Source organism: Lissotriton vulgaris, chromosome 11 (assembly GCF_964263255.1).
Source record: "Lissotriton vulgaris chromosome 11, aLisVul1.2, whole genome shotgun sequence".
In the NCBI taxonomy this organism is placed as follows: Eukaryota; Metazoa; Chordata; class Amphibia; order Caudata; family Salamandridae; genus Lissotriton; species Lissotriton vulgaris.
In genome coordinates this window covers 881,180,224-881,202,214 of record NC_141699.1, presented here as the reverse complement: position 1 = coordinate 881,202,214, position 21,991 = coordinate 881,180,224, and the positions used below count along the sequence as shown (strand labels likewise).

The 21,991-nt window shown below is 49.6% G+C and overlaps 1 protein-coding gene across 2 annotated transcripts in view; it reads left to right on the top strand.

Annotated features, from left to right (window-relative positions):
• The window catches only part of WDR33 (WD repeat domain 33), a 1,115,698-nt gene that overhangs the window by 945,110 nt on the left and 148,597 nt on the right, over positions 1-21,991 (top strand). Inside the window, exons 16-17 of one of the 2 annotated variants that reach the window (XM_086944028.1) lie at positions 53-691; positions 728-2,635. In XM_086944028.1, the coding sequence (XP_086800154.1) occupies positions 53-691; positions 728-2,635 (2,547 nt within the window). Of the gene's footprint in view, positions 1-52; positions 2,636-21,991 lie in introns of both variants that reach the window. The other variant, XM_086944027.1, reaches the window with a different exon arrangement.

Sequence of the window (21,991 nt, the reverse complement as noted above, 5' to 3'; positions counted from 1 at the left end):
CATGGAGCCGTTATATATTTTTTCTCAAACTAAGCTTTCTCTTTTTTCATAGCAACTGAAAATTGAGAGACTAGCCCAGAAGCAGGTTGAGCAAACTCAGCCGACCTCATCGCAGCCTCCACCTCAAGCTGGTCCTGTGCTTGGAACCCAGACATTCACAGGACAGGGGCCTCACCCTCAAGGATTCCAGCAGCCTCCTCCACCTCAGCAAATGCCAATGAATATGTCTCAGATGGGGCCTCCTAGACCTCAAGGACCGTTTATACCACCAGGCCCCCCTGGCTCTATGGGTCCCCCCCCTCAGATGGTACCCCCAAATCAAATGGGACAGCCAGGGCTAAGAACACCTGGCCCATTGGGGCCTCAGGGGCAGATGGGGCCTCAGGGGCAGATGGGGCCTCAGGGACAGATGGGGCCTCAGGGACAGATGGGGCCTCAGGGACAGATGGGGCCTCAGGTGCAAATGGGGCCTCCGGGGCAGATGGGACCTCCGGGGCAGATGGGACCTCCGGGGCAGATGGGACCTCCGGGGCAGATGGGACCTCCGGGGCAAATGGTGCCTCCGGGGCAGATGGGGCCTCAGGGGCAGATGGGGCCTCAGGGGCAGATGGGGCCTCGGGGGCAGATGGGGCCTCAGGGGCAGATGGGGCCTCAGGTGCAGATGGGACCTCAGGTGCAGATGGGACCTCAGGTGCAGATGGGACCTCAGGGGCAGATGGGACCTCAGGGGCAGATGGGACCTCAGGGGCAGATGGGACCTCAGGGGCAGATGGGACCTCAGGGGCAGATGGGACCCCATGGACACATAAGACCCCAGGGACACATAAGACCTCAGGGACACCTAGGCCCCCAAGGGCCGATGGGATCTCAGGGTCCACCATCACTTCAAGGGAGTGGAGGTCCACAGCCGTTCATGGGCCCAGGCCCTCAAGGAATGCCTCGGCATCAGGATCTCCATGGACATCAAGGAATGCAGAGACACCATGGGCCAGTGGGCCCCCAGGGAAATGCCATTTTACAGGGTCATTTAGGACCTCCGGGTCCCTCTAGCACCCAGGGATTGCAGGCTGGTCTAGGTCCCAGAGGAATGCCCGGTCTTCCTCCCCCTCTTGCATTACAGGGCTCTCAGGGGCAGGTGCGTGGATTGACTCCTAGAGGTTTACCAGGACCCTCGGGGCCTCAGGATATGCAAGGATCATGTCCTCAGCCAGTTATGCCTGGTCATCCTGTGCAGGACATAAGAGGCCCTCACCCCCAGGGTTCAATGCTGATACATGGCACACAAGACATGAGAAATCCTCAGGAAATGCGGCTACCTCAGGACATGCGGGGTTCCCAAGAGATGAGAGGTCCACAGGACATGCATGGGCTCCAAGAGATGAGGGGACCCCAGGACATGAGAGGATCCCAGGAAATGAGAGGCCTGCAAGAAATGAGGGGACACCAAGATTTGAGAAATCAGCAGGACATGCGGGGTCTTTCAGATTTGAGAAACCTACAAGACACGAGGGGCCCGCCAGATTTAAGAGGCCCCCAAGATAATAGGGGACCGCAGGATTTGAGAGGCCCACAAGATATAAGGGGAAATCAAGATGTTAGAGGCCCATTAGAAGCGAGGTCACCTCAAGACGTGAGAGGTCCATCAGACATGAGGGCACCTGGCAATCTGAGGGGCCCACCTGATATGAGGGGATCCCAAGATTTAAGAAGCCCTCACGAAATGCGAGGACCCCAGGATTTGAGAAACCAACAAGAAATGCGGGGTCCACTAGACATGCGGGGAACCCAAGACTCAAGACCGCCTTCTGACATCAGGGTGCAACCAGATTTCAGAGGGCCACAGGAGATGAGGGTACCCCAAGATTTAAGAGGACCTCCGGAGCTAAGGGGTCCGCAAGATTTAAGAGGCCCTCAGGAGACCCATGGTCTGCAAGATGTGCGAGGCTTGCAGGAAATGAGAGGATCCCAAGATTTGAGAGGGCCTACTGAGATAAGGGGACCTCAAGAATTAAGAGGACAACAAGTGATTTCTGGACACCAAAATATGAGAGGTTCCCAGGATGTGAGGGGGGCACTAGATTCTAGAGGCCTACAGGATATGAAAGGACCCCAAGATTTAAGAGGCCAGCATGAGTTAAGGGGCCCACAAGATGGACGAGGCTTACAGGAAATGAGGGGACACCAAGATGGATGTGGCACTCAAGAAGCAAGAGGTCTGCCGGAGTTGAGGGGAGTCCAAGATGCAAGAGGCCTCCCAGAATTCAGGGGTCCTCAAGATGCAAGAGTTTCACTGGATTTGAGAGGATCCAAAGAATCAAGAGGCCAGCAGGAGTTAAGAATACCCCAAGATGCAAAACCGCTTCCTGAATTGCGGGGGGTCCAAGATTTGAGAAACACTCAAGAAATGCGAGGGCCACAAGAGATGAGGGGACAGAAGGGACCACAGCAAGGAATAGGACCTACTCAAGAAGTCCGGGTTCCATCAGGTTCCCAAGCAGCAATTGGAAACCCACATGGAGGGTTACAAGGGCCGCTAAATCCACAGAGAGGATTGCAGACCTCTCACGATCTTGGACCTTTCCAACAACAGAAAGGAGCACTGCTTGGTGAAGGACCTAGAACAAATTTCAGCCAGGTACGTTTGTTTATGGAGACAGTATGTCACAGAATGAATTCTAAGATAAGTCAATGCAGTGTTGAAAAGGGATATGTAACATATCACATAAGACCCGTAAGGCACACTGTTGTCGTAACACACACAGGAAATGATATCAATGAGCAGTCACTGTGAAAAAGAGGTGTGTTTTATGAGTAGCAGGTGTATGAAGTATAGTGTGTACTGTCATTATAGTAGAAATGCTGTACTCATTGACGTTAATAATCCAGCAGTAAAATGAGGTTCAACACTTAAGTGACTTAAGGTAGTTAAATAACATTTGGCACTTGCAATTGTTGGGGTAGTCACTGAATTCCTAAGCATAGGGCCACAATTTCATTCACGTTGTGAGATTGCACAGACGTTTATTGGGTACATTCCTAAAATGTGTTTTGTGTGAAGTAAGGCACGCAGGAGGTAGCAAACAAACCAACATTTATAAAATGGTCAGCACGTTCTTTAAGTTCAAGCAACATTTTTTAATGAATTGTTTATTACTTTTTGTGTGTAGAAACAGCATCTCCGTGAGGCACCGTATTTACATTTTCCTGAAGTATCACTTGAGGTCATTTCTATAACAATAAAAACAATCAACAACACATAACACTGCCATGCCGTCACACAGCTGCGAATTTACACTGGATGGTCACTCTTAATATAATAAATGCATGAACAGTTATTTCAAATGTTGTATGTTAAATTCAGGGCAGCGTCTTCCCTCTTTTCTAAAAGTACTCTGAATTAGGTAAGAGACTGTTCCCTCCAGATGTGACCTCGCTGCACGATTCTTATTGGTTAATCATTTCTTTTTGCTGTTTATAATCTTTCATGAGCTTTAAGTTTGTGGCATCCAGCATTTTATGCTTTCCCTTTAACTTGAATCGTTCTTAAAATGCACACTTTGGGTGCTAATGAGATTGTTAGTCCACATTCCACTTTGGTTCATAGTAAGATACTTCAATGTGAGGCAGCTTCTCATGTACTTTGATGTTTTTAATTTCCTTTGAAATGTAGGGCACTTTGGTTCAATCTCCAAGATCTACCTGAACATCAAAAATGCTCAATTTAATTTTAAATACATTTTTGGAAAAATGCTACAGTTGGAAATGAATTCAGGTTTTCATACAGCCTCTCTGAGCCAACTGTACAATTGACAAGCTCCCCCGTTGGATCCATTTCTTGTGACTTGGTTGATGAGCGTGTTACTTGGAAGAATCACACATTCTCCTCCAAATCAAAGAAGGTTTCAAAGTAGAAGCTCGGAGATGCTTTTTGGAATACATTTGAGGCATAGTTGCAGCCGTAACTCAACAAAGGTGTAAGCCCCTCCTTGAACCTAAGGAAGCCATTTTATGGGATATCTTTTATCATCTCCTGATGTGCCTCTTGTCTCTAATTTGTATGAAGTCTTGTATCCAGAATATTGACTGAGACTTAGCCTACTTTAAATCCTCCACCCACAATGTCCAAATCATTTCTACATTGCAGCAGGAAATGTACATGGGAGCCTAATGCGTGACACGTAAGGGACAGCGCTAAAGCTTGGTAAAACCCTCCGAAATGGGTGTTTCATATTGCTTGAATGTCCCTTTTGTTAGTTTCTTCTGCCTCCCAAAAAAACGAATTTATCATAAAAGTAAAGCAAGGGTCAAATTATTATCTTATGAGTAACAAACTCATTTATCAGTGAGGAAAGAATAAGACTGATTAAACCGAGAGCAAAAGGAAAACCCAAAGAAGAATTTAAATTAATCTTTAGATAAATTCCCCATGGGTTTGCAATTGAAAGAGATGTCTTTTCCTTACCAGCCTAGCCCTTATTATTTGCTCTTTCGTATACTACTTTCATCTTTAAGGAGTACCTTTTGTTTTCAAACAAAGAAAGACTAGTCCCAGTACTTCCTACTTCCAGTATGCCCTACCCATCCACATCAGACAAACCACCTTCCTCCCCAGCTTCACGAAGGAATTGAAGACTTGGCTTTTTTAATCCACCTCACCGGCACACGCTACACTCCCCACCCCCCACCCCCCACCACCCCCCCAATCCCTCCCCCCAGCGCCTTGAGGCCCTAACGGGTGAGTAGCTGCACACTTTATAAACTTCGATTGATTGATTGATTACTTGTATGTAATCTAATTGTTTCCTGAATGTGTTATTAGTCTCATTTTTACTTTTATTGCAGTACAGTTGCATTTTCAAAGATCAAATGCTGCGGAATGCTAATTAGAACTGCAACACTAAAACTGAAAATGTGTGCCTTCCACTTCTATTGATTAGTCTCTTAGCACCACCATACCCAGGTCTAGGAATCTAGAAGTTACTTTATTATTCGAGTGTCTACGATATAGATGTAAAATGTTAAGTGTGCTATTAAAATAGGACTGTGCATTCTGTGCATGCGCCCAGTGTGTTCGCAATTACCTTCCAGTATGTGTATAGCTGGGTACATCCCCAGAGCATGTATAATAAGTTTGCATCAGTAAGGGTGCAGCGTGAGCAGCTGGCATCTGCGCGATTGAAGTAGCAGTTGATTTTAGCGGGTGTGAAATATGCTCTCTGCCTGATGTAATACTGGATTTGGCGGAATCGCACGTTCTGAGGATACGCACTGGGCTTTCTAGTACTGAGGTCATTCTGTGTCTGTGAGTGGGTGATCCATGTCTTGTTTCCAGTAGCATTGGAGAGATGTTAAATTAGTTGCTGTGTGCTGCCTCAACGAAGCTGAGAACCACCGCGTGAGATGTCCACCTTGCCCCATAACATGCATGTATTGAACGGTGAGGTGTGTTTGAGGCTTATTTGTTAAATCACCCCATCTAGACAGGTGGGTGGTTATTAGTGATCGGCGTAGCAGAAATTGGCCCGGTGGTAACTCGTCTTCTATTAATGTTGTTTATGGAATTAGTGTGCCGTTTCTGTATAAATCTCCCATGCATTGAATACTAGCTTCTGTAACTGTCGTTTGACCCCTGAGTGTACCTTCTAACAGTAATGCTGGTGCATACGGTGTGATATGTCGGGTTATGTTTAGGCTAAACATTATAAATGTAAATGCTATTTGTATTTGTTAGATCTACAACATGCCAATTTAGCATACACGTCCATACGTTTACATCTAGCTGATATAGCTGCATACATCCAAAATAGACAGCATTTATCTCTTTTTAGAGTACCTGTCATTAAAGCGTTTATGGAGGGACTCTAAAGAGTTATTCCCCCGAGACATCCACCTGCTCCAGTGTGGAATCTCATCATTGTTTTCACCAGACTAATGGGTCCACCCTTTGAACCATTACACAGATGTGAACTGCAATTTCTCACATGGAGAGTTGCTTTCCTAGTTCCCCCCCATCACATCACTCATAAGAGTGGGTGAACTTCAGGCATTGACTATAGAAGAACCTTTTTTACAAATGCACCGAAATAAAGTGGGTCTTTGGACTAATCCCAAGTCATTTCTGCTTTTCACACCAATCAATTTGTTGAGTTACCCGTGTTCTTCCCTCAACCAGATTCAATGGCAGAATGTGCACTACACACATTAGATAGATGTGAAAAGAGCATTGCTCTATTACATTGAAATGATGAAACTTTTCCATAACACAAATCAGCTTTTTGTCGCTCTTACTCCACCACACAGGCAATTCTATATCAAAATCGGGTATTGCAAGGTGGATAGTCAAATGCATTCAAATATGCTATGCAAAGGCTAAACAGAAATTAACAGTTCCCCCCAGAGCACACTCTACACGCAAACTGGGGGCTTCTATGGCATTCTTAGGAAATATACCCATAGATGATGATATGCAAAGCTGCAACATGGTCTATACCTCACACATTCACAAAACACTATTATGTGAATGTATTGGCAGCACAGCAAGCTAGAGTAAGCCAAGCAGTTTTACGTACACTTTTTCAGACCACTGCACCAGCTACAGGTTAGCCACCGCTTTGGGAGATAGCTGCTATGTAGTGTATGCAAAAGCTATGATCTACAGCTCATATGCCTGGAACGGAAAATGCTACTTATCCAGTATGCATCTGTTCTTGGCATATAAAGCTGTAGAGTGATATGCGCCCGCCCCCCACCACGGGCACCTATACCTGTTGCACTAACATCTTACTTCGATACATGCATTCATGGGCATCTCCTTCTTACTACTCTTACTAACTCCATTATCACCCTCTACGGGGAAAAAAATCAACAATGGAGTTGATGCTCATGCGCACTATCACCGAAAGGAGGAGTCGCCTACCTCGTGACTGGAAAGACTTGGTCAAAGAAAAACAAAGTGCAAACGTCCAGACCCAACACTAGATGGCGATCTATGCAAAAGCATATGACTCTACAGCTCTATATACCAAGAACAGATGCATACTGGATAAGTAGCATTTTCCTTCTTATCAGGGGGGTACTAAAATTGGGGGGGGGGGGGGGGGGGCGTGGCCGACCAGGCAACATGGCGGACGCAACTGATTAGTGCTCCCGTACCTTGATCCCCTATTATCTGGAATAATTCTCCTGGCGGTGCTGGCTGTGTTGCTGATGCCCACGCCTGGATTCCGGAGGGCGTGCTGAGTCCGCAGGGAGCTAAATTGTGAAGTTTGGCCGGCTGGTTGTGTGGTGCTGGGGCAGACAAGCGCTCGGCCCTGCTGGGGATCGGGCTGCGCGCGGACATTTTGAATGATGAAATGGTGCCATGCTACGATCTGTTATATCCTGAAATGGCGGCGGAGCCCCCGGCGTTGGTGAGCCCTGGCAGCGGAAGCGATCCCTCGCCCCTGAAGTCCTGGTGTTCTGCTGCAGAGCCCCTCGAGATCACAGCAACAAGTGAGTGGGCGCAGCTGCGTGCATGAGGGTGCTCGCGTGGGGCAGTGGTGACTGAGCGACGGGGACAGACCTTCGAGTTGGTGCTTGGGCTCCCGGGCGCTTGAGCACAGCATAGGCGGCAGTGGGCTCTCGCCCCGTCCAACAGCTGCGGTAATTGTAATAATCTGCTACCCACGATTCCTGGAGCTGCGGACTGTGTGGGGATCATGTTTTATTCATGTTATATTACCAGTTTTGTATGACACTTTTAGTAGATCGATTTAGTGATGTACTGTGTCTAGGATTAAATTTTCCGGTGTAAAAAACTATTTTAATGTAACGCTTGACAGTTTAATATGGGTATCTACTGTATTTTGTTTAGTGTAGAGCATTTTATGACTGTCTTTTTAAGATTAAATATTCTGAAATAAAGACGTATGAACTGGATCGTGACAGCATGGCATGGACACTGTGAGGGGCTGAGGAGTTGCTGTCAGAAGAGACTTGGTGCCCCCTGAGGCCCCGTGAGGCGGGACGAAGGGAGGCCTGAGGTATGATGAGGGCCAGCGAAGCCCAGGTGGCTACTGACGTGACCTGCATGCAAGCGGGAGTTTGCCCCCCTCATGTTTTGAAAAGCTGGTGCCCTGCTGTGGTGTACCCTGTGTCTACCGTGGTGGAGGGGAGACGAGCAGAAGACAGCATGCAATTGCCTGTGTTGGGGGCTTTAGAAGGAGTGCAGGCCTGGTGCTGGAAGGGGAAATGCCCAAGGTTACTGGTGCAGTGGCTGTGGAAATTGCATCTCTGTTTGCGCCCATCTCATGCAGGCGCTAGAAATCGCTACAGGTACCCCATCTATGGACCCCGTTACTGTGGCCTTGTGAAGAGGCGCTGTGAGTAAAATTGCCCAGAACTGCGGCGGCCGCAGTGAGAAGGGGTTTAGGATCGCTTGGGGGTCCCGTAGGACATTGAGGAACATTCCCAGTAAGGCTGCACTGGCCCTGTGAGCGGAGTGACATGAGGATTATCCTGGAGATAACCCTCTGAGCAGATATAGGCGGCCTCGTGGGAGCATGTGGAAGCACAACAGAGGGGAGACGAGTGGCAGGAGGAGCAGTTGGCCCTTGTGGGAACAACTGAGAAGCGGCTGAAACTGCAGTCGTGTGGTGGCATGATCAAGGAAGTGGTGGTGGGACACGGTTGGGCTCGAGGGCTTCCGGAGGGGCCCCAGACTGAGGGGGGTTTTGAGAGCGAGCAGGGGGTGCTTAAGCGAAGGGGCGCAAGTACGAGGCATTGCACGAAAGAGACTGTAGTAGCGCCTTGCTCTTGAATTACCAGGACGCTGCTGTAGTTGTGCCGCTGCCTGCTGGAGGCCTGATGTATGCTAATTCCCCCTGACCTGCGGCGCGAACGCCACGAGACTGAGTGTGCCACCGCTTCTGGCAGGCGTGATCTATTCTTCTGCTGGTGGGCTGAACTGCCAAAAGCGATACACATGCCCCACGGACTAGTGCTTCAGTTACGACGCACCGGAGGCGCAGAGAGTAGTCGGCTAATGCCCACAGCGCAGCAACTGGTAGTGGGCCGGATACGGGCCAAGACACAGCAGGGACACCTGAGAGCCGCCAGCCTTGACCCTAAGCAGGGAACTACGGAAGAGATGTCGGAACCAGCGACCACAGGCCGAGCCGTCAAGATGGACTCGCAGCGGTGGAGCGAATTGGTGCCGCACTGGACGATACTAGGACCTATACTTTGGAGACCAGAATCGGCAGTCACCTCGGACTTCACTTTACTTCACATAGATCACCGGAAGCTCGCTGATAAAGTGGCTGCACACGACCAAAACTTAAGAGCTCCAACCTGTGGCGCAAAATCATGTGGCCGCACTGCAGGACTTGATAGACCATGTCCACATATTGGAAGATCGGGCCGAGGATGCGGAAGGGCACTCACGCCGTAACAACATCTGTGTGGTGGGAAGGCGATGAAGGTAGGAACCCGGACCAATTCACAGAATGCTGGCTGCGAGATCTGCTGCCCCAGGGTTCCTTGTCTGTGCAGTTCGTGGTGGATCGGGCTCACCGTATCCCGGCGCAGAAGCCACAGCCCTGTGCTAGACCGCGTCCATTTATTTTCAAACTACTCCACTACAGGGACAGGGACGTGGTGCTTCGTGAAACAAGGAAAATGGACCCTGTGCAGGTGAACGGAAGTAGTTATGTTTTTCCCAGACTACACTGCTCTCTTACAGAGGCGTAGGAACAACTACACAGCCATGAAACGTCAGCTCCGAGCCCTGTAGCTCCCTTATTTGCTACTGTTCCCTGCCCGGCTACGAGTGGTCACTAAAGATGGGGCTCGCTTCTTTGACTTCCCTGAGGAGGCATGGGACTGGTATAGGAGTCGGGATTGTGGACAGGCGTGCGGGCCACGGGCCCGGATGGTGACCGTATGTTGAGCAGGAGACCGAGGCGACGACGACGGAGGGAGCTAATGAAGTCGGCCAACCCAGGGGCCTCGGCTCCTACGCTAGACAATATGAGGGAGGAGTGACAGGATGTGCTGGAGGCAGTCGCGACCCTTGGATCCCCACAACCTCGTGAACAGTCTGACTGTTACAGACAAACTGTGTTGGTGTCCAGTGGCTCCTCGTCACCATCCACAGAAATCTCGGAAGAGCTTGGTCTCCCAGTGGTCAACCCGCAAACAGCTGACAGCATTATCGGATGAAATGACGGACTGATGTACTTTAATGCGAACTGTTCACGCAAGTAGAATGCTATTCACTGTACTGCATAACCTGGCTAGCTGATACAATTTTTTTGGGGGGAGGCTCATTTATGTTGCGCTTCACACGTCCCTCACATTGCAACGATGCCTTAGCGGGATACCTATCGCCGAGCGAACATGGCCCCACTAGAGTCCCGTACATAAATATCTGGGTCACGGTTTAACGAGCCGCTGACCCCACGAGATATGTCTGAAGCTCAGTGAGTTGGCACGCTAAGCATATTGACATCAAAGGGGAAGGTTATACCATAGCATCACTAGCGCGCAACCCCATAGGTAACACATTGCCTTAGTTTAGGACTTGTCCGTGGTTCAGAAGTTTGGACGGCCATCACGAAATGACTGCCCCAGATGTTCAATTGGTTATGGTTAGTTTTCTATTGTTATATCAGATGCAGCAGTTCGACACACTTATGCAGTCCATGATTCTCCGCACCCCGTGAGATGCCCCTCCCGATGCCTCACCCCTTGTCTCCCTATCGATCATTACAAGCAGAAATGACTCAAGCTGATATCATCACATGGAATATACTTGGTATGTACACACTTGGGTGCAGTTACTCCATATTTGCATATTTACAGCGACACTCGGCCGCCATTGCGCTGCCTCAAGAAACGCACATGACTCAGCCAGAGCTAGATCGGCTGCGTAGGCGCTGGAGGGGGCACATTTATGGCACCACATGCGAGGGGCACGTTAATTTGGGTGAGGGCAGGTACTCCATTCGTCTGCAAGGATATGGTGACAGACCCTGATGGCCGATACACCTTAGTGTCGGGGACGCTTAAGGGTAAGAGCGCACTATTAGGATCTATATATGCCCAAAAACACAGACCAACCCTCGTTCTTGGCGCGAATGTCTGCAGTGCTATCTTCCTACACGGGGTTGCCCTGGCTGTTGGGTGGGGACTTCAATGCGGTTCTTGATGTGCACATGGACAGATCCATCCCGCCCCTTCAGGCAATGACTGCAACTTCCAATGCACAGGCGCTTGCGGACTGGTTGTCACACTGGGCAATACAAGATATATATAGCGTATATTGCACCCCACAGACCGCATTTATTCTTATTTTTCTGCAGCTCACGGGTTACATGTAAGGTTGGATCGGGTTATGAATTCGCAGGCTCTGGTCTCCTTGGTTGAGGTCGCGGAATACCTAGGTAGGACACACTCTTATCATAATTCTTTACGGCTTCGACTGAACTGGGATCCTGGCCACCCCTCATACACACCTGGCGCCTCCAGCCTGCTGTGCTGGAGGACCCGAAATTCCGAGCGTCTTTGGGATCAGCTGCCCTGGAATATTTCGAGCACAATGAGGGGGCGGCGAGCTCCGCACTGGTGGAGTGGGACGACCACAAATGTAGCCATTAGGGGGCACTGTCTTGGGGCCACGTGGAATCTCCGTAAGCAACTGTCCTTGGCGCTCACGAAGTTAGAAACGCAGCTGCTCCAATACGAAAGAGAGGGAGAAGGTGGGGATGAGCAGTCAGGACGCTTAGAAGCCCTAAGACCACATCATGCGGATCTTATGGAGAGATTGCCCTGCCATAATTACGCTGCCCACACGGCTCGCACACATGCCAAAGCAGACCGGGCAGGCCGACTTCTGGCCTGGCTGTTTCAACAAGAGGATAAACATGCACCGATCGGGCCCTACGCACGCTGGAGAGCTCACTGGTATACACACAAAGGGGACTTACACAGGGTGATGACGGAACATTACACACTCCTGTACCGATCCAGGGGGCGCTGCTCCGAGCCTGACCTGGAAAGATTTTCGTTGCTTCAATTACGGACTGCCTCTAGGGCACATCGGGAGGTTCTTAATGGTCCTCTTACTTTGGAGGAAATCGGGGAGGCGTTTGGGTCCATGGCGTCTGGGAAGGCGCCGGGTCCGGATGGCCTGCCCACTGAGTATTACAAAGCTTACCGGGACATCCTCATGCAGGGTCTACACACGATTTACTCCACGGCCTTGACGGACAACGGGTTGCCTCCGTCAATGCGGGAGGCTTATCTGGTGTCCCTTCTCAAACCGGGCAGGGACCCCGTAAGGCTGGGGTCATACAGGCCCTTGGCGCTCCTGAATGCGGGCTATAAAATGTTTCACTAAGCTGCTGGCGCTTAGTTCCACTGGTCCCCGAGTTGGGTCACACCGACCAAAACGGGTTTGTACCCAAGCGCAGTACGTCGTTGAACCTGCAGAGGTTCTTTTGAGTGGCGGCAGACAGTGGGAAGGAGTGCCCAGGGCAGGGTGCCTGGTGTTGGATCTTGAGAAGGCATTTGACTGCTTAGAGTGGAGCTATCTTGCGGCGGTGTTGTCGCGCTATGATCTAGGCTTTGGATTTCTACAAATGGTGGGCCTTTGGCTGCTAGGGGGTTTTCCCCTCCTGTGCTGAACTTATTGAATTCCCATTGTTCATGACAAGGTCAACTCGTCATAAGCACAGCGCAGGTAACACCCATGACGAGCTGACCTTGTCATGAGCATGGAAGTTGACGAGATGACCTTGTCACATAACGAGGGATTTTTAAAATTGCAGCACAGCACGGGAATTTGCTGTAGCAATGATGCCTGTTCTACCACAACCCACAATCCGGGTGTGGCTAGGGCCATACATTTCCGATAGCATCCCGATCTGTAGGGGAACCAGGCAGTGGTGCCCACTATCACCCCTCCTGTTCGCGCTGGCAATCGAGCCTTTGGAAGTGGCCTTGCAAGCAGAATTGGGAGTAGGAATACTGCTGTGAGATGCAACACATCAGGTCTCGCTGTACGCGGATGACCTTCTAGTCTTTGTGAGGGATGTTGGGGCTATACCGGCCTGCCTAGAAGATATTTTACGTGACTTTGCTGCTCTCTCTGTACTCCTGGTAAATACCAATAAATCCTGTTTATATGCGTTTGGAGAGGACGTCCGGGATCAGGGCAAATGTTCTGGCTAGTGTGCCGGTGCAGTGGAATGCTGACACGTTCCGCTCTCTGGGAATCCAGATATACCGTCAACCGGCTGACCTCTTTGACAGTAATCTGGGTCGTGTGGTGACAGCCATCAATTCGCAAATGAACTTCTGGAAGACGCTCATTCACAGGCAGGGTGGCGTTATCTAAAATGGTGATCCTTCCACGCCTCCTATATTATTTCACAACCTGCCGCTGTATGTCCCGGCGGCCTTCTTTAACAAACTCGCTGCCCTCCCCAGAGACTTTCTTTGGGGTAATGCGCTCCATAGGATAGCGCTAGCGAAGTTATATTTGCCCACGGACCAAAGGGGTCTAGCTACCCCCTGTTTTGAGCACTACTGTTTGGCTGCTCAGCTGCAGTGGCTAGCCCGATGGCTCGCGGACATAGGTCGAGCGGATACAACGACTACAGCCCCTCCCCTCTCTTTGGATTGCATTACTGGGCTTTTTCATCCAGCTGCTAAGTTACCCACACCGGCTCCCCTCCTCTTGACAGTGGCTTACAAATGCTTCGTCCGCTGCCTGTATGTCACTAAAGATCTAATTCCTTATGCGCCTGCCGTACCGCTAGTGGGCTCCCCTGGCGGGCCTGGGGTACTCACGTCCCTGGAGCTTCTGGAGTGGCACGACGCCAACGTACAGACTGGGAGACCTGTATCGGGATGGCATGCTTCTGCCATTTGAATCACTTGCTGAAGAGCTGGGGCTGCCACGGGGACATTTTTTAAGACACTTTTTAAGACACTGCTCCTTGATAACTACACTGGCCTCTAGATGGGGGATATGACGGAGAAGCTGAGTCAACACCTTACCATACAATATCTCCACGTAGTGGGGCGCGGCCGGCTTTAATCCGGTGGTTTTCGGCTTCCCTCTGCACGCATGCGGCGATAAAGTTAGACTCACTTCGACGCAAGTGGGAAGAAGGCTTGGGGAGGCAGCTGGAGGATAGGGATTGGGGAAAGCTATTGAAAAGTTCTAAGAGAATCCCCAGAAACATGTGGTTCCGTCAAATTCAATTATTTATAGTCCATAGGGCGTACCTCACTCTTGAATAGATCAATAGGTACTTTCACTATGCGGATGCAGCCTGTCCCCGCTGTACAGAGGTGGGGCTGGCCCAGTGCACATGCTGTGGGGCTGTCACACTCTGCACATTTATTGGCGGGCTATTCGTGAGACATTGGGCACATGTACTAGCCGCAGCATACCTTTCGAGTGGCCCACTTACTTATTACACCAATTTAGTAGGGCGCCGACTACAAAACTCACTTCTCGTTTTCTCGACCTGAGGCTAGTCGTTGCCAAGCGCCTTTTAACGTAGAGATGAAAGTCGCAATCCCCGCCACACATAAGGGCGTGAAGGTATTCCCTCATAGCATGGGCTAAAGCAGAAGGAATTGCTATCACACGGGAGGAAACACTGGGCTTGCGTAAGACGCTGATATCAGCGCAATGGGAGGGTCTGCTCCAAAGTCTTATGCGCATAGAGGAGGATACCCTAGGGCAGCGGCCGCTTGTTGAAGGAGGCACCCCTGCAATTTGAGATGGGCGATATGTCAGGTACACTCTGTTCGAGGCATGTGGGCTGCTGAATTCATATCTGTGCATAGATCGCCGCCTAGTGTTGTGTCCGGATGATTGCACATTGTTGTCCTGAAAGAGTCTTCGTAGTATCACGAGATAGGTGGCTCCTCCCCCGGACTACAGTGCGCATGGGCATCCTCAGATTGTTTTTTTGCGCCATTGGGTTCGGATGTACTTTTCTTTACTCCAGTTCGGAAACTTTCTAAAGGCCAAAAGGCCTTCGGGGTCGTCAGTATTGTTCTTTCGATCGGTGCCGAGTTCTTTGTTCCAGTTCTTTTCGAGCAGGACGTCAAAGAGCCGCGTGGCCTTTTCGACACCAGAGGCCCGATCGTCAATGGAACGGAGCCCGTTCAAACGATGCCCCCTTTGTAACTCTAAGTATCCCGCACATCGATGTACACCCGGTGTGCAACAAGTGCTTATCACCAGAGCACAATGAGGACAACTGTCTAGCTTGTGCTCGATTCAGGTCGAAGAAGACGCTCCGGCGCTCCGCAAGGCAAACAATGACGAAGCCAGCGCCCGATCCGGTGAATATCTTCGATGAAGAAGATGACGAGGTCGTCGAGACTGAGGATCCAGAACAGCAGTCGGATCCAGGTTCGGAGCATGACTCCAACTGACGACGAAGAGAATGTCGAGGATGAAAACGTCGTCTAGGTAAGGGACGACGTATCCCCCATCGGAGCCGTCGATGACGACTCGAGGTATGAACTAGGCCCAACAGTGGGTACTGGGCACGAAACAGACACTGAAAGACTTCCAAAGGCTCAGGTCGAGGCATCGCCAGAGGGCCTTAGCCAAGACCATGTCGAACATTCTATAGCCCTGCGTCTCGGCCCGGCTAAGAATATATCACACGAGCCATCGGTCGAACTACCTAAAGCGAAACTGAAAGCCATCGAGGCGAAAACTAAACTGAAACTGCTGGAAGACAGTCTTCGGATCAAAGAGTTCGAACCCATCGGATCCGACAAAGAAAAAGTGTCGACGACCCCACAGGGTCGAAACTAAAGGGTGTTGAACCGAAGATCGGTGCGCTGAAGTCCTTCACTGAAGTCAAGCACGTCGAACCGTCGAGGTCGACTTTGACGGACAGCGACACAAGCAAGGGACTCGAGTCTCGGAAGGTTCTCGATCCAAAGCAACGAGTCGACAAGCCACAGCTCGTCAAAGGCCTCGAGCCAAAATCAAAAAGCGCCTCGAAGGAGCACGTCGAATCGAGGCAAAAGAGTGCGCCTCCAACGCCACAAGCACCGAAGTCGACGCAAGGCCAAAAACATATTGGCGAAAAGGCAAAGTCGGTCGGACCTATATCGACGACGGCCCCAAAAAAGGTCAGTCTGTCTAAAAACACTATGCCACCGATAAAATTCGGACGGCCTCCGACTGCACGCCCTAAGACGCTCAATCCAAAAACCGGGGTCGAAACACCCAAGAAGGTGTCGATAGGAAAGAGGAGTCATCCTCCAGAAGAGGGCATTGTGTACCAAGAGCCCTCCTATGATGAGCAGTCGAAAGTACATATTGACTCCGAATCTGGCAGCCTTACTATCTATCAAAGGAAGATCAGGTCAGAAAATCCTCTGGAATCATATAAAATTCCACTCAAAAAGAAAAGGGATTCTTCCACATCGCCTGTCCTTTTTGAGACTGTAAGGTACCATGACCAGGACACTTGTGCATACTCACCCACACGCACTAATGAGGATATGGGGTAGGACTATGATGAACAATATAATTACCCTGCGGACACGGATCAGGATGACCAGACTCAAGCCTGGACAGACCCTGTTGACCCGGGGGAGTCACAGACTATTCCTGACACTCCATCTTATCTTGTAAAAACTTCGCCAACAGAAGATACAGCTGCGTTTAACGCATTAATAGAAAGGGCAGCGCAAAATCATGATGTAGAAATGCATGCTGACCCAATTGAAGAGGACTTCCTGTTTGACACTTTCTCCACTTCAGAGAAATCAGTCAAGACTTTGCCAATGTTGAAAGGTGTCCTTAAACACGCAGGAGACATTTTCAAGGACACCACTAGAGCAAGGGTTATTAACCCCAGAATTGAAAGAAAGTACAGACCGGCGCCTGTGGACCCTACATATATTAAGGGACAGCTGCCATTGGACTCTTTGGTGGTATCAAATGCTCGTAAGCGTGCCAACTCACAGACTACTGGTGATGCTCCTCCTCCAGACAAGGAGTCTAAGATATTAGAGGCTTCTGGGAAAAGGGGAGCTGCTCAAGCAGCTACTATCTGGAGAATTTCTAATACACAGGCCCTATTAGCCAGATACGATAGGGCGCATTATGACACACTAGAGCAACTGCTACAACATTTGCCTGATGTCTACAAGGAGGGAGCAGAAACACTGATACAAGAGGGAAAACTCATATCCAACGCATCCATTAAGTGTGCGCTAGACGCAGCAGACACCGCAGCCAGGGCCATCAACACTAGTGTCATGCTCAGGAGACATGCTTGGTTGCGTATCTCTGGGTTCCAACCTGAGATTCAAACCACATTATTAAATCAGCCTGTCAACCCTGATTTTTTATTTGGTCCTGATGTGGACACAATCTTAGAGAAGATTAAAAAAGACACAGACAGCCAAGTCTATGGGAGCCTTGCAGTCCCAACAATTCAGAGGAGGCTCCTTTTGTCGCTCCGGTAACAGAGGAGCCACATGAGGTCAGGCATACCAGCAGACTCCATACAATAAAGGGAGCACCCAGACCACCTATAATAAGAACAATAGAGGTGGATACCGTGGCAACAGCAGCAAGGGCAGAGGACGGGGGAATAACAACACCAGATCCTTCTCCAATTTTAAACAGTGACGCCTTGTCACTGCCCCCGGACCATATAACACTGGTCAGGGGACGATTACAACTGTTCCTGCCAGTCTGGGAAAGCATTACCACAGACAGGTGGGTGAGACAACTTATTCAGTACGGCTATTGTCTAGAGCTAACCTCCACTCCACCCAACATACCCCCAAAACACCGTCCTATGTCCGCAGAGCACATACACTTATTGCAGCAAGAAGTCCTCAGCATGCTGCAAAAAGGGGCCATAGAACTCGTCCCTATACAGCAACAGGGTACAGGGGTGTACTCGCTGTACTTCTTAATCCCCAAAAAGGACGGGTCTCTCAGGCCAATACTGGACCTCAGGCCCCTAAACCATTACATCTTGTCAGAACATTTTCACATGCTCACTTTACAACAGGTTCTACCATTGCTCAGTCAGGGAGATTTCCTCGCAACACTAGACCTAAAGGACGCATATTTCCACATACCGATACATCCAGCACACAGGAAGTATCTCAGGTTTACCATACAGGATCAGCACTACCAGTTCAAGGTCCTGCCTTTTGGGGTGACAACAGCCCCCAGGGTGTTTTACCAAGTGCCTAGCGACAGTAGCTGCGCACTTACGGAGAAACCATATTCACGTCTACCCCTATCTGGACGACTGGCTTATCCAAGCAAAGTCAGCCCAGCAATGTGCCAGCCACATGTCCCGCACGATTCACCTCCTACACAGCCTCGGATTCTCATTAAACTACACAAAGTCTCATCTCCAACCCGCCCATGTACAACAGTACCTGGGGGCGACAATAGACACTCTGGCAGCAAAGGCACAGCCAAACTCAGCAAGAATCAACAGCATTCAATTGCTGATTCAGATATTCAGACCCCAACACTCACTCCCAGCATGGGTGTTTATGCAGTTGATAGGCATGATGGCCTCCTGCATCTTCACAGTCCCTCACGCGAGACTACACATGCGTCCGCTTCAGGAGTGCTTAGCACAGCAGTGGAACAAGGCTCAAGGACAATTACAAGACCTAGTGTTGGTGACCGGTCTTGCATACCACTCTCTGCATATGTGGAACCCACAAAACCTTGCAAGGGATGACGGTTCCAAAAGCCTGTACCACAAATAGTGCTTACGACGGACGCATCTCTCCTGGGATGGGGTGCGCGTGTCCTCCATTACACAGTGCAGGGACTATGGACGACACAGCAAAAGAAGATGCACATCAACCTGCTGGAACTGATGGCAATCTTCATGGCGATGAAGGCGTTCAAAGTACACTTGTGCAACAAAGTCGTGTTGATCCGGACGGACAACATGACTGCCATGTACTACATACAAAAGCAGGGAGGGACACACTCTCCACAGTTGTCACATCTAGCGGAAAGCATGTGGAAGTGGGCCATTCAGAGAAACATATTCCTCATGGCGGAACACCTCCCAGGCAGGGACAACCAGATGGCGGATCTGCTCAGCAGACACAGCCACCAAATGCACGAGTGGGAGATTCATCCCTCAGTGCTACAACCTTACTTCCAGCAGTGGGGTCACCCAGAGATAGACCTGTTCGCCACCAGGGAAAACGCAAAATGCCAAACTTCGCCTCCAGGTTTCCACATCCGCAGACTCAGGGCAATGCGATATGGATGAACTGGTCAGGCAGGTTTGCGTACGCTTTTCCCCCAGCCCCGCTGATACCGCTAGTGGCACGCAAACTGCGACAACACTCCATGACACTCATCCTAGTTGCTCCAACGTGGGCGAGGCAACCATGGTACACCGCGTTCCTAGAACTTTCCGTGGTGCCTCATCAAAGGCTGCGGCTAACACATAGTCTTTTAACGCAGAGCCATGGAGACATTCAGCACCCAGATCCGCAACAGTTGAACCTTGCGATCTGGCTCCTGAAGTCATAGAATTTGGTTACCTAAACTTGCCTCCCGACTGTATGAATATTATCAAGGAGGCCAGAAGACCTACCTCCAGAGCTTGCTATGCGGCGAAGTGGAAACGATTTGTCATCTATTGTAACAATAATGACATAAATCCGCTAGATGCATCGACTCAAAACATCATATGTTACCGGTTACATTTACACAGATGCAATCTAGCCTACAGTTCCATACGTATACATTTAGCTGCGGTGGCAGCTTATCTTCAGAACAGGCAGCACCTTTCACTCTTCGGAGTACCTGCTATTAACACCTTGGTTGCTATGGCTTTTCCCCTCCTGTGCTGGGAGGCTTTGAATCCCCATTGTTCATGACGAGCTGAGCTCGTCATAAGCACAGCTCAACCGTGCCTCATGACGAGCTGAGCTCGTCATGAGCAGCGAAGGGGTTAAGGCTTTCATGGAGGGACTCAAGCGAGTGATTCCTCCAAGACACCCACCTTCACCTGTCTGGAACCTGAACGTGGTTCTAACCAGACTGATGGGACCACCTTTTGAACCTCTACACTCGTGTGAGATACAATTCCTAACGTGGAAAGTGGCTTTTTAGTGGCAATTACATCACTTAGAAGAGTTAGTGAGCTGCAAGCCCTAACTATTCAGGAGCCATTCATACAAATACACGCAAATAGGGTAGTGCTACGTACAAACCCACAATTTATGCCAAAGGTGGTATCCCAGTTTCAAATCAATCAAACTATAGAACTGCCAGTGTTCTTCCCAAATCCAGATTCAGTGGCAGAAAGAGCTCTACATACCCTAGACGTTAAAAGAGCTCTCCTGTACTACATAGACAGGACAAAACTTTTCAGGAAAACTAAGCAGCTGTTTGTTGCCTTTTCACCACAGCACAAAGGCAGCCCCGTTTCCAAATCAGGTATAGCCAGATGGATTGTTAAGTGCATACAAATTTGCTATCAAAAAGCTAAACGCACATTAACAGTTCCCCCAAGAGCACATTCAACACGCAAGTTAGGGGCATCCATAGCTTTCCTGGGAAACATTCCTCTTGAAGACATATGTAGAGCAGCCACATGGACTACCATACATACATTTACCAAACACTACTGCGTAGATGTACACTCCAAGCAGCTGTAGGACAGGCTGTACTCAAGACTCTTTTTCAAACTGCTGCAGCTGGCACTGGCAACCACCGCTAAGGGGGAAACTGCTATACATTCTATGCACAGATATGAATTCAGCAGCCCACATGCCTCGAACGGAATATGCTACTTACCAGTATGCATGTATTCTTGGCATGTAGGGCTGCTGACATTCATATCGCCCTCCCTCCTCCCCGGTTCCTGACGCAGCTGTAGCACTCAGAATTACTCTCTAGCATGGACATCACTTACTGTATCATACTCCATCCCTGTCACAATGGCGAAAAACAATCTGAGGATGGAGAGGATGCCCATGCGCACTGTAGTCCGGGGGAAGCGCCACCTATCTCGTGATACTTTGAAGACTCTTCCAGGACAACAATGTGCAATCATCCGGACCCAACTCTAGGCGGTGATCTATGCACAGATATGAATGTCCGCAGCCCTACATGCCAAGAACAGATGCATACTGGTAAGTAGCATATTCCTATCCCGTCACACAGGCGCATTTATACTGCCCACCAACTTAGCAGAGATGACACTGTGTGTTGGCGGGCGAAGTAACTCTGTGGAGTGCTGCGAGCCGGGGAGCGAGGGATGGGGCGGAGAGGGGGTGACGGATGTTATAATGGGCGGGGGGCCTAAAGGATAAATGTATAGTGGAAAAGAAGTCGAACTTAGCTGCTGTGGTTGGTTTCTTTCCTTAGTTACTGTTTGTTACTCTATAACACCTGTGCACTCACACAAGATGTATGATCTGTAACACTCTGCATAATATGTCTCCAGACCCACAATATGACGGCATTGTGGACTTTATCTCTGCTGCAGAGACGCATATGTTGTAATTGGAACTGTGGCTAAAGAGTCACCAGAATACATGGTGGCCATCCTAAGCTAGTGTGTACGAACTGAGCGTCACTGTCTAAAAATTCTGCTTGTAACAGTAATGCAATGCTGGAGATTGTCTTGCATAAACATGTTGTGGAAAAATTATAATAAAACAGATTTAAAAAATAAATAAAATTGTGTCCCAATAGGAATCCAAATAAAATGTAGATTTAAAATCATAAAAGCTTCCAATCAAAGGATGCCCAATGCTTGCTGTAACTGCATTATCGTCACCTCATTGCCAGTAATGTTCCTTCGGCGGCCTTGCTGTCAAGGGTGGGCTAGAGAGCCGGAATCCCCAAGACCGATGGCTGATACGTTTTTCAACCTGCATCACGTCCCTAAATGCTATACCATATCATGCCAATTCAGGTTGAAGCCACAGCCTCCTCCAAAAT